At 56.2% G+C, this 15,359-nt stretch overlaps 1 protein-coding gene across 1 annotated transcript in view; it reads right to left on the minus strand.

Annotated features, from left to right (window-relative positions):
* PLXND1 (plexin D1) overlaps window positions 1-15,359 on the minus strand; it is a 59,028-nt gene that overhangs the window by 24,064 nt on the left and 19,605 nt on the right. Inside the window, exons 3-11 of the mRNA XM_042911248.1 lie at window positions 12,606-12,737; window positions 12,247-12,347; window positions 12,027-12,156; window positions 10,370-10,547; window positions 10,115-10,223; window positions 9,561-9,663; window positions 3,283-3,384; window positions 726-815; window positions 408-501 (exon numbers count right to left, since the gene is read on the minus strand). Of these exons, the coding sequence (XP_042767182.1) occupies window positions 408-501; window positions 726-815; window positions 3,283-3,384; window positions 9,561-9,663; window positions 10,115-10,223; window positions 10,370-10,547; window positions 12,027-12,156; window positions 12,247-12,347; window positions 12,606-12,737 (1,039 nt within the window). The remainder of the gene's footprint in view (window positions 1-407; window positions 502-725; window positions 816-3,282; window positions 3,385-9,560; window positions 9,664-10,114; window positions 10,224-10,369; window positions 10,548-12,026; window positions 12,157-12,246; window positions 12,348-12,605; window positions 12,738-15,359) is intronic.

The following is a 15,359-nucleotide window of genomic DNA, read 5'->3' on the forward strand; positions in this document are numbered from 1 at the left end:
ATATGTATAATAACAGTAAGGACACCAATCACCATTTGGGGTGTGCTGACTGTGCCCCAGTCACAACTGTAAGATCTGTGTGCATCGTGTCAGCAAATCCTCACCAAGCTTTCTGTAAAAGGGCCTGTGCCTCATGTCACATGGCTAAGAAACAGAAGACCAAGCAAGCGCCTGAAGCTGCACAGCCATCGGCATACAGATGTTTGGCCCACAATAGCTGCTCAATGAATAAGAACTGAGTGACCAGGTACAGAACAGCAAGGCTGGGATCTGAGACCCTGTGTGCTAGGGAAACACAGGGCGGGACATCTGTGACTGTGCGGTGGGCACTGGATAAGTCCCCCAAGGTAGAGCCCCACCCATTAAGGCTGAATCCCCAGTGGCCATAGGGCCGTAGGAGCTCCCACCTGTTATGGGGTCAGGGCTGTCCAAGAATCGGGCTGGCTGCCCCTTTAGTTGGAGGCTGAGTGGAAACATCTGGCTCTTCTGGGTCGTGTGCAGCTGCAAAAGGACAAGAAAGAGCATGAGGGGTGTGAGTGGTGTCTAGGTCTCTGCTGGGGGGAGGGGATGCATGTCATGGAGACGGAAGAGGGCAGGGCTGTTGAGGATAAGGGAATCAAAAGGAGGAGGGGGATAAGGTGGGAAGGAAGGAGTATAGCGTCTGGACTTATGCAGGCCTTCCTGCCGCCCCCCCCCCGCCCCGCCCCCCGAGCCACACCACTTACCACCACTTGGTTGCAGTGTACAGTAGATTCATTCACCCATACGGCTTCAAAGATCTCCTCCGGCCCAAAGCTACATTCTAGGGCTGCACCCTAGGAGAAATGGGGTTGCTGAGGAGAGGCAGATCAGCACCCACTGCTCTCTAACTCCAACTCGTCGTGGGCTGCTGCCCAGAGGAGTGGGCTGAGCACTTTTATCAGGCCCCTACCCCTCCAGAATGTCCTTCCTGGCCTTCAGGTCCAATGATGGAAGGAGGGAGGCAGGGAGTACATGAACACCTGGAACCTGTTGCTCCCCATGAGACTAAAAGCTTCACCAATATCTCCCGATGGCCTAAACCAACAGCCTTTTACTCGGCTCATAAAAATCCAATTCTTTAGCATGACTGCCATTCAAGGTTCATCCCAGTGAGACTCCACCTGTTCTTTGAATCTTACTACCCCCACCTCTGTCCCCCAAGGCCAATGCCCCAGCCACAGCAGGACACTCTTGGACATGGCACAGGCTGCCCTGCCCCTGGGCCTTTGTCCAGGCTGTTCCTCCTACCCAAACAACTTGTCTCCCCTTTAGCCACCCAGCAAAACACAACACAGCCTCAGCATCCAGCTCAAATTGTCATGTTCCAAAGACTTCCCAGAGCCCCCTTAAATCAGGTGGGTGCCCCTCATTTGATTATTCATTCATTCATTTAGCAATGAATATTTGGGTGCATGTTAGGGGCTCTAGGAGGCTCCTAAAGCCTGCCCGCACCCTGTATGTTGAGGACCACCCTTATCTCCCTGCCCAAGCTCTTTTTACACTGGTCTTGCCACCCACTGGGAAGGGTTAGGGTTGGGTCTCAGCCCCTGTGACACCTCCAAGGGCAGTGGGTGGCAATAAAAGACCTCAGGTTCCATCCGTTTGAATCCTACCTTCTGCCTTTCCTAGCTGTGCAACTCTGTGCAAGTGGCTCTCCTTTCTGAGCCTTGGTTTCCTAAATTTTGCAATGGAAACACACATTCCTACTCTGCAGGGTTGCTGGGGAAACTGGAGATCATGTATCTTTAGTGGGTTGCACACTGTGGGTGACTAATATATGCTGGCTGTTAGTATGCAGGAGGTGCTCAATAAATGTTTGTTGACTTAAGTACACAGGCCCCAACTCCCCAGTCTTATCTTGCCCAGCACAGGCCTCCAGGGAACAGTGTCAATAAATATTTGCTGACTGAACAAACTCAGGTTTCATGTGTATTAGTCCAGCCTCGTGGCAGGACTTCCTGTTTATGTCCCTGTTGTTAGCACATGTGACACCCTGAGGAGAAAGCAGGTCAGCACACCCCTCCCCTCTGGCCTACCCCCTCTCCCGCTTCACTCTGAAGCTAACACAGGAAGGTGGCTATTGACAGGGCTACAAGCACATTTGCCCATGCTGAGCCAGGAGGTGGGTCAGCTCAGGCTTCAGCCACTCAGCATAGCAGGCCCAGCCTGTCCTGAGGCTCCCCAGAGTACAGGCTCAGCAAACAGGAAGGGGGCTCTGCCCCTTCCTGCCCTTAGTGTTCTAGAAGCAGGTCGAGGGCCAGGATCACTGAGGCACACTGGGGGCAGACACATGCCTCCTGGTTACGGGACCCGAACCCAGGGCTTGGGCCTCCCTGCGCCAGGCTCCTGTAGCCCCAGGGAGCAGCACCGCCCTCCATACCAGACCAGGCCCCTTCATACTCCTGAGGCTCTGTTCCAACCACTGCAGGAGGGAGTCTGAGGGCTGAGGGCACTGCCCGCACAGAGCTCCAGCCCCAGCCACAAGGCTGCCTGACACATCCCAGATGCCTGGCACGTGGCCCCCACGTGCGACAGCTGTCACAGGCCTTCGTTCCCCCTTGGAAGCAACAGATGGCGAGTCCCTAGGAGCTGGGGAGGGGGATGGCTGGCACACTTCCAGAACTCGTCAACGCTTCCCACCAAGATGCTCTTCCAGGAGGGACCCAGAAAGGAGCTGAATCTCCTCCTCCCCATGCGTGGGTGCAGAGGTGACGGCAGATTGTAGGGAAGAGCACTCTCTCAGAGGAGTCCAGTGCTAGGGTACAAGTCAAGCCCTACGTCGTGTACCTAGAGTCATCTACTTCTCCTTTCTGGATCTCATTTTTCCCATCTGGATAATGGGGAATAGGGCAGCACAGGGGTTCTCTGGACATTCTTCAGGTAAGACATGTCAGCCATGAACTGAGGAAGTGTGTGCAGAATTACAAGTCAGCCTAGGGGGTGGGGCCAGCAGGACATGGACAGTGCCCAACCATGGGCTGCAGCCCAGCTCTGCCAGGAGAGCTTTACAGGGTAGGGGAGTCTGGGGGTCCTGGCCAGGGTTTCCCTCAGGAGCTGTTAGCAGCTTGCTGTCCCTTGGGCTGGGCCCTCCCCATCCACTTCCCCTTCCTCTAACCCCCTACAAACACAGTGGGGCTTTCTCAAACAGAATCTGGAAACTCAGAGAAACAAAACCAAGGTGTGGGTGGAGGCACCAGAGCATGGGTCCTCATCCAGAACAGCATTCTCCTGCCCCCACCCCCAGGCCTGGCCTCCACCTACCTGGAAGGCAGCATTGGCTAGATGCACGGGGATGCTCTGTAAGCTGCCTGTGGGCATGGGTGCCAGGCGTGAGGGCAGGATCTGGGGGCAGTCCTGAGGGCTCTGCAGTCAAAACACAACGAGGTAAGGGTGATGAGGGAGCATTTCAGAAGAGACAGGATTCACGGCCATGCCAGCCAGCCTAGTGTTGCAGCCTGCCTCCCCAGGGAAGTACTTGCCAGCCTGCACAGTGAGGAAACACCAGTAATAAAATCACAGCAGCCGCCACCACCGAGGGCAATGTGCCCAGTGCCTCCCACACACCGTCTCTTTTGACCCTCATGACAAGCCTACAGGCAGGCTTTATTGGCCCCATTTTATAGATGGTGAAACGGAGGTACACCGCGATGATGTAACCTGCCCAGCGAAGGAACCAGTCCCGCCATGGCTGTTCCAGGGCATACTTTGCAGAGGAGGTCAAGGAGGCTGGGGTTGAGGGCTGGCCCCCCTCCCCATCTCTGGGCCTCATCTTTCCCAGGTATAAAATGAGGGGCTGCACCCATTCTCTGAGACCACGCCCAGCTCCGAAATGCGGTTTCCAGGATGACACATGTTAAATGATTCAGAAAAAGAACTCCAAATTTCTGAACAGCCCACGGGAAACAGGCTATGAGGACCCTGGTGTCCCGAGGCTCCACACCCCTCCCCACTTCTGCAGGTGAGAGTCCCAGCCTCCGGGCAGAGGTGCCAGCCCCCCAAGAGTCCCGGGCAGGCCTGGGCATCAGCATTCTCACATTGGCAGTACAGCCACGGAGGCCTGGTGGAGCAGGGGCCACTTCGAAAAAGGAAAGAAGTTAGGGGCGCCAGGTGGCTCATTTGGTTGAGTGTCTGACTTTGACCCAGGTCATGATCTCACGGGTCGGTTCATGAGTTTGAGCCCCACACTGGGCTCACTGCTGTCAGCAAAGAGCCCACCTCGGATCCTCTGTCCCCCTCTCTCTGCCCCTGTCTCACACTCTCTCTCTCAAAAATAAATAAACATTGAAAAAAAAAAAAAAAAGGAAAGAAGTTAGGGGTGCCTGGGTGGCTCAGTCAGCTGAGCGTCCAACTTTGGCTAAGGTTATGATCTCATGGCTCGTGAGTTTGAGCTCACATCAGGCTCTCTGCTCTCTGCTTCAGATCCTTTCCCACCCCCCACCCCGTGCCCCTCCCCGGCTCATGCTATCATGCTAGCACCCACTCTCTCTCTCTCTCAAAAATAAATAAACATTTAAATTTAAAAAAGGAAAAAAGTTAGGGAGGGAGGGCAGGCAAGAGCTGGAGGTTCAGAAACATGGCGATGTACCTGCGGTCAGAGGGCAGAGCTGGTCTGTGAACTCCCACTGTCTGACTCCCAGGCCAGAAACAGACACCAGGGAGCAGGGCTGTGCCCACCATGCCACCTAGTGACCTCTCTGAGCTTACAAGTCTGGAGCCCCCACCCCGCACTGTTGTTCAGACCTGAGGGCCCCACTGGGCCATGTTCTGCCTCCTCACACTCTGAGCCTGACCTGCTGAGACCCTGAGAGAAGGGGAGATTGGGACCCTGCAGCCGCCACACCATACCGAGGGCTGACCATCCCAGCCTAGAGGTCTGGCTGGGAACACAATGATCCGTGTGTGTCCACCTTGAGGCCAGCCAGCCAGGGCAAAGGCCTCTGAGGATAGAACTTGGAGGCCTCCCTGGGTCTTTTCTCCTTACTGCTAATCAGACAGGGAGCTCCCTGAGGGGAACCCTGGGGGGCTCGGCATAACACTGGACCCTGAGGAGATGCCAGTAACAATAAATGATGACCATGCCAACATCAGAGATAGTCACCAGCTCACACAGCCCTCACTGTGCTCCTGGACAGTTCTAAGCACACCACACCATATTAATTCACCAAATCCGAACTCCCAACAATCCTCTGAGTTAAGTATAATCATTACACCCATTTTACAGACTAGGAAATCGGGGCACAGAGAAGCAGAGCAGTTTGCCCAAGATGGAACTGGCAGCACAAGAGGCCTCTAGTTGTCCAGACTGTTTGCCGACCACCAGGCCAGAAACCTTGCCTAGACTGATCCATTTCCCGGGGAGCAGGGCCTGGTGCGGATCACAGAGGCCTCGGCCAGAGAAGCAACATGGCTAGGCCCGGGTGAGGCCTCCTGAGCTGACCGTCCTGCGGGGCTGGGAGGGAGGAGCTTGTGTCCAGCTCAGGGTGAGCCCACACAAGCCTCTGGCCTCTGGGCTGCCATCTTCCGCAGTCTCATGTGTAAACCCCATGGAATTTCAGGGAATGGAACCCACATGTTTGCAATCAGTTTTCGTGGCTGCTGCCAGCTCTGCCTTGCAGCTGGCCGGGGGCTCTGTGGCTCTGTCTTCCCAGCTCCACCCCACCAATGGGTAAGTAGCTGACAGGAGGGGCTGTGGGGTGAGGGTCAGAGCAGGAGTTTCCACGTGAGCCCCCCCCCCCCCACCAAGGAAATGACGTGGAAGCATCCCTGAGGGTCCCCCCACCCCCATTCTCCTTAATCCCTATCTATGATCCCATGGCTTTGGATGCTTATACCCGTTCTATAGAGTGGGCCAAGGCTAAGAGTCCTGGCACACCTTTGCCCTCCTTTGGTACCTCCCCCCAGAACTGGCTAACCCTCCACGGGGCCAGCTGGTATGTCTGCTGCTGGCCTCCAGCCCCCACCATCTGCCTCCAAGTCTGGCCTGGCCTTTGGGGAACTTCCCCCACAGGCCTGTGGTTTGGGAAGACTGACTCTACTCCCTAGCCCCAGGGATAGGCTGGTGTCCCAGGCCTGCCCTGGACTCAGCAATTGGTTCAGGGAGTGTACGTGACCCTAGTGCAGCCAGCAAAAGTCAACTCTGGGACTTCCATAGAACCAATAAGAAAGAGAAGCTCTTCTTATGTTCTGAGGCTGCCAGGAAATCAGGAGCCTGCCTGGAGTTGCTGAGGTCAACTTGCTACCAAGGGGGGAGGGCTGACAGAGCATGAAGCCCAACCAGAGGGGCAGGGAGCCCTGAAAACATGGTCGGAACTCCTGGATCCAGCTGCACCTGAAGGTGATGCCACCACCCCTCTCCCCACCCTGGCCCCCCGCCCCAGATTTCACACTCATAGGAGTCAATTAATTCTGTTGCGGCCAAGGCTAGTTTGAACTAGGGTTTCCCCCAGTGCAACCAAAGGATGGGGCCTCCCTGTCCCATCTAAGCCAAGCCATTGACACCTTGGAAGGAGGCTGAGTGGCTTCTCCCCTTTGCTGGAGTGCAGCACAGGACAGAGCCTGCAGGTTCAGGAAACCACGGCCAATCGACCACACTCCAGGCAGAGGAATAAGGACAGCTGCTGAGTCAGCAGTGCCAAAAGCCACAATCAACCCGGACAGGAGCCCAGTGGGTGCTGGTTCACCGAGGACCTCACCTGTACCCACACTGGGACTCACAGACTCTCTCATTGTCTCTCCCACATTCAAGGGTCAAGAACTGATGTCCCAATCCAGCATGGCTGGCCCAGACCCTAAACCCATCTCGCCCGGTCCTTTTTTCCGTTCTGCACCCTCACAGCCCCCTAAACTGCCCCTTGTTCCTACCAAATCACTCTCCCCACTGGCTCCGAATGAAGTCCAATTTCATGGTGGCATCCACGCCAGGCTCCCCAGGAAGGGGGCCTACTGTCCTATCTCTCCTCCCCTCCTCTAAAACACCGCACCCTCTTCCTGGCACCCTCCACTCCTCCACATCCTCCTTCTGCACTAGGGAAATGCAGGAGACTCCCTAGTGACAGGAAACTCAGCCCCTAGCACCTCCCCAGGGACACCTCCCTGGCCTAACCCAAGTCCTACTGTCTCCTCCCAGCTCTCGGGTGCAGGCTGATGTGCAAACTCCCCTGTCCACCACCTGACCAGAAACATGTCACCTGCAGGGCTAACAGAGACATAAATAAATGCCACCTTAAGTATCAGTCAGAGACTTCTGCAGGCCTGTGGAGAGGGCTGCCTCTTCTCTTGCTAGATTACCATAGTCCTCTAAGAGACCCTCTCTGGGGCTCCGATCCCAGTTCCTGCTAGATTACCACAATCCTCTAAGACAGACCCTCTCTGGGCCCACCGCTCCAGCTCCTGGCCCCCAGAGCTGCAGACCTGGGGGAGATGGTTTATGGGGTGCTGCCCCAGAAACACCTCTAGACTGGTGAGCTCCTATGCATCTGTCAGGACCCTGCACAAAAGTCTCCCTCTGCTCCCTGGCCCACCCAGCAAAGTAGCCACCCGCTCCTGAAAAGGATAGTGGCCTTTTAATGGGTACCTACTATGTGCCACATATGGAGTTGGTGTCTCACAGGTGCAATTCAAGACTCCCAGCACAGCAAAGTAAGGCCATTTTATAGGAGTAAAATGTACAATTACACAGTAAGTAAAATAGGAGATGGGGAAACAGGCACAGAGAGGTTCAGGAGCTTGACCAGGATCACACAGCCACAACTCACACCTCAGGCCCTTGGCTCATAATGGGGAGGGCAGAACTATGTCTAACTGGGTTCCTTCCCAGTGCCTGCTACAGACCCAGTCATACAAAGGGTGCCCAATAAATGCTGGATAACCGTGTTGAGCCTGTGGGTCCTCCTCAACAGCCATCAGGCTGCCAGCACGAATGCTTCATGTTCACATTTATTGAGCCCCTCTGTGTACCCAGCCCTGGGCTGGGGGCTAGAAGATGTGGACCCTAAAAAAGAGCAGGACTCCTGCTTGGCCCGGACTCCAACACAGGGGCCCGGGGGCCTCCTCTATGGTTTGGCCACACAGACTCCACTGGATCTCTCTCCCAGGGCCAGAAGCCCCACATTATTGTCTCGGTTCTTTGAGGTAAGCTCCTGGATGACCCTTCTTCAAAGCAGTTCAGAGGCTTAGGCAGGAGGTGCAGAGACCAGAGGCTTCCAGGTGTGGGCCATGGAGCCCCTCCTTAGCATCTGAACACTGATCTGTACCTGCTTGGAGGGTTCCTGATGAGATTCTCTGAGCCCAGAGCCAAGAGGCTGGGGGTTCAGATGCTCTGGGGACTGGGGCCGCTTCCCTGGGACACATGCTAGGAAGCAGTGCGCCCAGGACCCTATTTGCTACCTCAGTTGTCCCATCTGGAAAGTGGGCGGGAGCATCTCCTTCCTGGGGAGAGGAGCCTCAGGCAGGGACTCAGTGCCTCACCCTGACCCCTCACAGCCCTGATACAAGACAGAGGCTCCAGCAGCCAGGTCTGAGAGGGTCTCAGATCCTCGACACCCTCTCCCACCCCAGTGTAGCTCACCTGGCTGAGCATCACTGCCCCAGCCAAAGCCTCATTTGGTCATCCTTGGTAAGGCTAGGATGGCCTTAGAAGCTTTTGGGGCAATGGCAGAAGGCCACCCTGCAAGTGAACACACGGCAGAAACCAACCAGGCGCAAGGTATGTGGCATTTCCATTTGTACTTCTCCCCGTCCGCCAACTCTCCCCACCACGCCCACCCTGGTGTAATTGATTCAATCCAGCCATCCCACAGCACCAGGGAGGGCCTGGATCCTGGCCAGCGGAGAATCAGCCTGTAGAGCTCACGGGACCAGCATAAGCAACAGGACCTGGGAGCGTGTGGCTCCTGAGACCAGCTCACCTTCTCTGCTCAGGGACAGCCATGGCATCACCTGCTCCAGGGTCCCCAGCACCCATGGGGAGACCAAGCCAGGGGCCTTTCAGCCCACCTCCTGATCTCGGGAAGGAAGGAGAACATGGGCGCCAAGCCAGAGGGGCTTAGATTCAAGGTCCCAGTCTGGTATTTCCTGGCCTCAGGGACAACTGCCCTGAGCCCGCAGCGTTGTTGAAAATGTTACAGGTAAAATTTCAAACTAGCCAGTACTGACACGGTGTGTAGAAAGGAGCCCTCCTACTGCAGGTGGGAGTTAAAACTGGCTCAGGCTTTCTGGAGGCAGTTGAGTCAAAGATGTAAAAATGTGGCCACGCTTTGACCCCAATATGCCATTTCTAGGAGTTCATCTCCAGGGAATAATCAAGGACGCACGCCATGCCCTGTCTATATCAGAACACAAAAAAGAAATGGGAAGTGATCGGTACATCCAACAACAGGGGATTGGTTAAATGTGCTGTTATGTGATGAGCCCAGCACAGCTGTTAAATCTGGTGCCAGGAAGAAAATTTAATGATGTGGAAATGTTCTCAACATATTAAAAAAAAAAAAAAAAAAAAGTAATGAAACAGGCAGAGGGCATTCCACCCAGGCCTAACTTACCATGGGATTCGGTGAGGCCTCACACCGTGACTGGTTGGAGACACAGGCATGCTGCTGGGTGCACCAGAAACAAGGCCACTGTGCTGACAGGCAGCTGGTGCAGCTGGGAGACAAGGAGCGTTTCAGACACTCAGATCCCCACCCCTCATTTCACCCCTGCCCCCAGGAACTGGGACCTAAGAGGCAGATCCCGGCCCTGGGGAGAAAGGTCTTCCTTCACCACCATCATCATCAGAGGGTGGGGCACTTTGAAGATACTGAGCTCCCTGCTACGAGAGGCATGCAAGGAGGATATAGACCTAAAGCAGGGCCTTTAGGAGACTAAATTAAGGGTAATCAAAGCACTTCTCTCTGCCCCTGCAGCTTGAATGCCCACAGAAGCCAGGTTAGGGTGATAAGAGTTTGCTGCACATAAATGAGCCAGAAAATGAACAAGCGAGGGCCTATCTGCCTCTAGCACACCACTGTTTTTCTTCCAAGGGCCTTCCTGAGAGCAGAGACCCTTCCCTGTTCCTCCTCCCACCACCCAGAGGCAAGCACCCTGACCCACTCACGCTGTGTGTGGATACACTTGTCCAATGCGGCTGCAGTTGTAGATGGTGAAATTGGCCCTGACGATATTCCGCCCGTTGACCCTCACAGACATCTCAACAATCACGTGATCTAGAATGGACCAGGGGAACCAGGGAGAGAAGGACAAAAGGGAGTCTCCCCTGACCTCGGAGGCTGTGATATCAGGACCCCCATGCCTGACATTCCATTACACCCCTTCAGGGCTGTACTCACAGCCCAGTGAGTGCAGTGCTTACCCTGGTGGGGCGGGAAGGGCGGGAACTGGTCCCTTGGCAGGAGGTTGCAGTAGGCGATCTGGTGGCCAAAGGCAGGGCCCGGGACCCGGGCCACAGTGCGGATGTTGTTCCCATAGTCACAGGCCATCTCCATGCCGCTGAGGCTGGGCAGGCTGCCCGAGATCTGCAGGATCATGCCCTGGGGGCCAGGGACCCTCAGCTTGGAGAGTGGGGAGCAGGCCTTTCCCCTCGGGGCCCAGCCCCCACTCTAGCAACCCTGGGAGAAGGGGTGACAGGTGGCCAGGACTCCAGGCCAGAGGGCTATATCCTACATGGGGCTCACTAGGCCTCAGTTTCCTCATCTGCAAAATGAAAATGACCATCTTACGGTAGTCAAGGAGGCTTTGAGTCATCTGGTCCCTGGGACTTCTCTGACCTCATCTCCTAATATTCTCTCAAATCTACCAATCTGTTCTCACCTCAGGGCCTCTGCACTGGCAGTTCCCTTGGCCCAGAACACTCTTCCCAGATACCCACCTAACTCACCTACTTCATATCTTTGCTCAAATGTAACATCTGCACCATGGGCCTAGCTCCAGCCTCATCTAAAATGTCGATACTCCGCCACTCATTCCCCACCCCTCTCTCTCTTCTGCGCCCTTTTCCCCACAGTACTTTTCACCATCTTGCCATCCTATCTTGCGCGTTCTCTCGCTCCACAAGCATGTCAGCTGCTCAAGGACCAGGGCTTTTTCTGTCTTGTTCATTGCTGTGTCCCCAGAGTCTAGAACTGCTGTTAGCACATAGTAGGTGCTCAATGATCTATGTGATGAACGAATAAATGAATGGATGGATGGACAAACCTGTGCCTGGTCTGCTTGTGGACATAAAACATGTGAAGGGCTCTGTGATACATAATCATGCGGAGTGGGTGCAGAGGAGTCCCAGACCCCATCTGGCCCATTAGAACCACCATCTCCCCCCTGTTGATAGGTGAGGATAGCCAGCCATAGGGAGGTCACTGAGGGCAGGGCTGAGTGGGGCCCAGGCCTGCCTGTCCCTCAGCCCTCCCCAGACTGCCTGCTATGGGTGGGGAGGGGGCTGTGGCAGCTCCAGGCCTTCCTGAGCTCAGGCGAGGCAGGGAGTCCCTGCCTCCACACTGCAGATTCATCTGATCTGTTTCTGAGCACAAGAAATAGCAGCCTGGCACTTGGTGGTCCCTCTGACCCCTACCTGTACCGGGCCCGGGAAGAGGCAGGGGGTTGGGCACTGACTCTCCTTGTATCCCCCAACTTGCTCCCTCCCTCTTGAGACTCTGGAGCCTGCCTCTGTTGAGTTCAAATCCCAGCTCTGCTCCTCCCTAGCTGTATGACCATGAGCAAGTCACTTTACCTCTCGGTGCCTCAATTTCCTCCTCTGAAAAACGGGGATGTTAAGAGCATCCACTTCATAGAGTTGTATGAGGACCAACACAGGTGGACATCACGCACACGGCGAGTGTGGGCACTCAGTAAGTGGTCAGTAAAGCCCAGTCATTCTCATTCCTTGCCTCCAGGTCCCAGGGGCACTGGGGGCAGGAGTCTCTACCTCTCAGGGCTTGGGGGCCAGGTGAAGGGCAGCTCCCCACCCTGTGTCCCCTCCCCACCCCGAGCTGAATCCCAGCTCCCCCGGGACTCACTGGATACTCCTGGTGCACGTCGATCTCTGCAGGCAGGACAGTCATGGCGGGACAGCGGCTGGGGCCCTCGCTGGCACTGGTCCAGAAATGCTGCTGGCTGTAGTTGGCGCAGTCCTGCTGCAGGGTGCACCTGGTGCGGCATGGCACAGATCAGGACCCTGGCGGGCCCCTGGCCCCACTGCAGCTGCCCACACCCAGCCTCTGCCCCCGGGAGCCTCACCGTGTCTCCAGGGCACACCAGCCACAGTAGGCGTCGGCTGCACCCACGCAGTCCCCGCAGGTGGCGTGCACAGCACAGGCGGCGACTCTCACCCTGGCCATCTAGAGGCGGAGGGGAGGGCCCAGCTCAGCGGGGCTGCTGGCCTCTGCCCGGGGAATCGGCAGTGGCGAGGGCCACGAGAGGCCGGGGAAATTGAGGCTCGATGCTTCAACAGGGGAAATTAGGGGAAACAGGGCTTCCCTGCAAAGGTGATGTGTACACAGGGAAGGCGTGGGAAGGGAAGGTGCCCCCGGTGGGAGGCAGAGAGGAAGAAAGCCCACGTGTCCTGGGACCCCGTCAGGCCAGGGCTCTGGCCTTACCTGATGGGACGTCATCAGATAAAGGTAACCAGGGTCTGCTGGGTCGAACTGCATGACGTGGTGCACAGGCTCCCCGTAGGCCACCGTCACCACCCGCCTGCTCACCACCTGCATGCTCTCGTTCAGGTTGATCTGTGGGGGTGGGGCGTGGCCGTCAGGGTGATGGGGCACTGGGAGGGTGCCCACGGCAGGGGATATGCCCCTGGAGGTGGGGACCTGACTCAGGCTTGGGGTCTCAGCCTCATCTTCTTGCAGACCTTCTAGGACTGGTAGGAAATCACAGACATATAAGGGGGGCGGTGGCTTTGGCCTCTCCACCTTTGCCTCTGGTATGGCCCCACCAGGAACTCCCTCCCTGACTGATCTTCTCCATCACATCCCGCCCTCGGAATACATGCAGACCTTACACTTTATAAAAGATTCTCTGGGCAGCTGTCTGGCATCATGCCTAAGAGCAGGGATGTGTGTTTGAATTCCAGCTTTGACATTTACGTGCTGTACAAACGTACAGGTTGTCACTTCCCCTCTGGGAGCCTCGGCTTCCTGACCTACTAGGACTAATGACGGCACCCGCCCCTCGGGACGGTGGTAAGCACAGATGGAGAAGATGCCTGCGAAGTGCTGATGGGGCCACACTTCTCATGCCTCCCCTCTTGTGCCCATTTCACAGATGAGGAGATGGAGGCCCAGAGAGGCTACAGACTTGGTGAGAGTCATAAAATGAAGACACTTCAGGGTCACAGTGCAAGCCCAGGCCTATCTGACCCCACAGTCCAAGGATGAGGCTAGAGGGTGGGGTCCAAGGTCCTGGCAGGAGGAAGACCAGGACCAGCTGAGGCCTGGAAGCTTCTCTGGCTCTGAGAGACCCTCTGCATGTCCTCCTGAGGACAGACAATGTCCACAAGAGCCCCATCAAACTTTGTTCTTTTTCAGCTGGCCCCTCACACTTCCAACACATTGCTTTGTCTAAGGCCCTGCCAGGCCCTGACTTGGGACCAGTAGTTTAGATGCCTCCCTGGGCCTCCTACTGCCTGGCCTTCTCTGTAGGCTCCAAACCTTTGGTAGCTCCCGCCTGCTTATGGAATAAACTTGTTCTGGTATTCAAGGCCCCGACAACCAACCCCAATTTACTCCGCCAGGCTCATTTCTACCCATTCAACCCAACACAAGCATTCCAGCCTGTAGGCCTTTATCCACGCTGTGCTCCCTGCTGGAGTATTTCTCTTCCTCTACTTTCAGCCAGGATCTGTCCCCCCAGGGCCTCTTCTGGAAGAGTTTCTCAAATGCCCTCCACACACCAAATTAAAATTACTCTCTTCCCAGGCTCCCACAGGCTCTGTTCCAGCCCAAGACATCACCTGTCCCAGGTGACCTCTGGGTAGGGTCTGCCCAGGCAGCCTGGCCCCTGCTCAGTCTCCGACCTGCTCCTGCCCTTGCCCCAGGCACCCGGCAGGCACTTGGTTTATTTCCACTCCTTCAAACGTCTATTGAGCACCTACTGTGCTCCAGAGCCTGGGCTAGATGCTATGATCTAAGCCCCGAGCAGGGAAGGGCTGGTGGGAGAAGGTGGTGCCCAGCGCAGGGTGGTGGGTAAAGAGGCCTGGGTCAAGGGGTCATGTGGGTTCCTGGTCAGCTGGCCCAGGGGCAGCTGTGTGACTTCGGGGCAGTCGTTTCCCCTCTTGGAGGTTTAGCGTCCTCACCTGGGAAATGGGGATCCTGGCACTACCTGCTTCACAGGGGACAGCAGACTCTGACCACAGTCTGGGATGGTCCGACTCATTTCCCTCATGACAGATGAGGAAACTGAGGCTCAGGGTGAGAAGCAGCCACCCCCAGGTCACACAGCTGGGACCAGCAGAGCCAGGATCCAAATCCAAGTACCTGACCCCAAAACATGAGTCTCACTGTCTAAGGACACTCACTGGGACTTCAAAGGCTGAGAAGGATGCCCACCCCACCCCATTCCCTCCCTGCTCCCACACCTGCACCTTTCACCACTGCTAGCGGGCCAGCTAAGGTCCCGGGGCCAGGCGGCCAGGGCTCCAATCCCCAGCCTACCCCTTGGCCCGTGGCGTCCGCCTGGGCAGCTGAGGGAATTGAGTTATCAGATCTGAGTCAATTAGGCCAGGGCCTGGCACACACTGGAGCTGTGCCAGGCAGCTGACTTTCCCAATAGGCAGAGGGTGGGAGGTGGCTGGGAGGAAGTCGGCCCAGGCCCTGGAAAGCCCTTCCTACCCCATGGTGGGGAAAGCAGGTGCCTCTCATCCTTTCCAGCTCCAGGAGTGTTGGGGCCAGGCATCATCACCTCCAGAAACCAGTCATCTTGGTCGGGGAGATCTTCCGAGGGCAGCCAGCCAGGTGGGGGAGGGAATGGCAATGAGAGCCCCCACTTGCCAGGCTGTGGCCTTCACCCGTCAAAGCCTAACAGCAGTCTCAAAAGCCAGGGAAACTGAGGCCCAGAGAGAGAAAGTGCATTGCCCAAGGTCAAGTAGCCAGCAAGCGGCAGAGCCTAGAGACTTGAACTCAGACCCCTCTGCTTCAAAGCCCAAGTCCTAGAGACCAGAGGGAAGGGCCCTCTCTCAGGCCTGGTTTCCTTCTTCTGCAGGACAAGGCAATTTGTTATGAGCAAGAGTAGAAGAAACAGATGTGAAAAATGCTTTGTAAACTGTAAGGTGCCAGGCAAACCAGAGAAAATGAAGGCCAGTATTAGACCTGTAGTGTCCACCTGTGCAGCCTACCCAGGCTCCCCCTCCC

The sequence above is a fragment of the Panthera leo genome, chromosome A2 (assembly GCF_018350215.1).
Source record: "Panthera leo isolate Ple1 chromosome A2, P.leo_Ple1_pat1.1, whole genome shotgun sequence".
NCBI lineage: Eukaryota > Metazoa > Chordata > Mammalia > Carnivora > Felidae > Panthera > Panthera leo.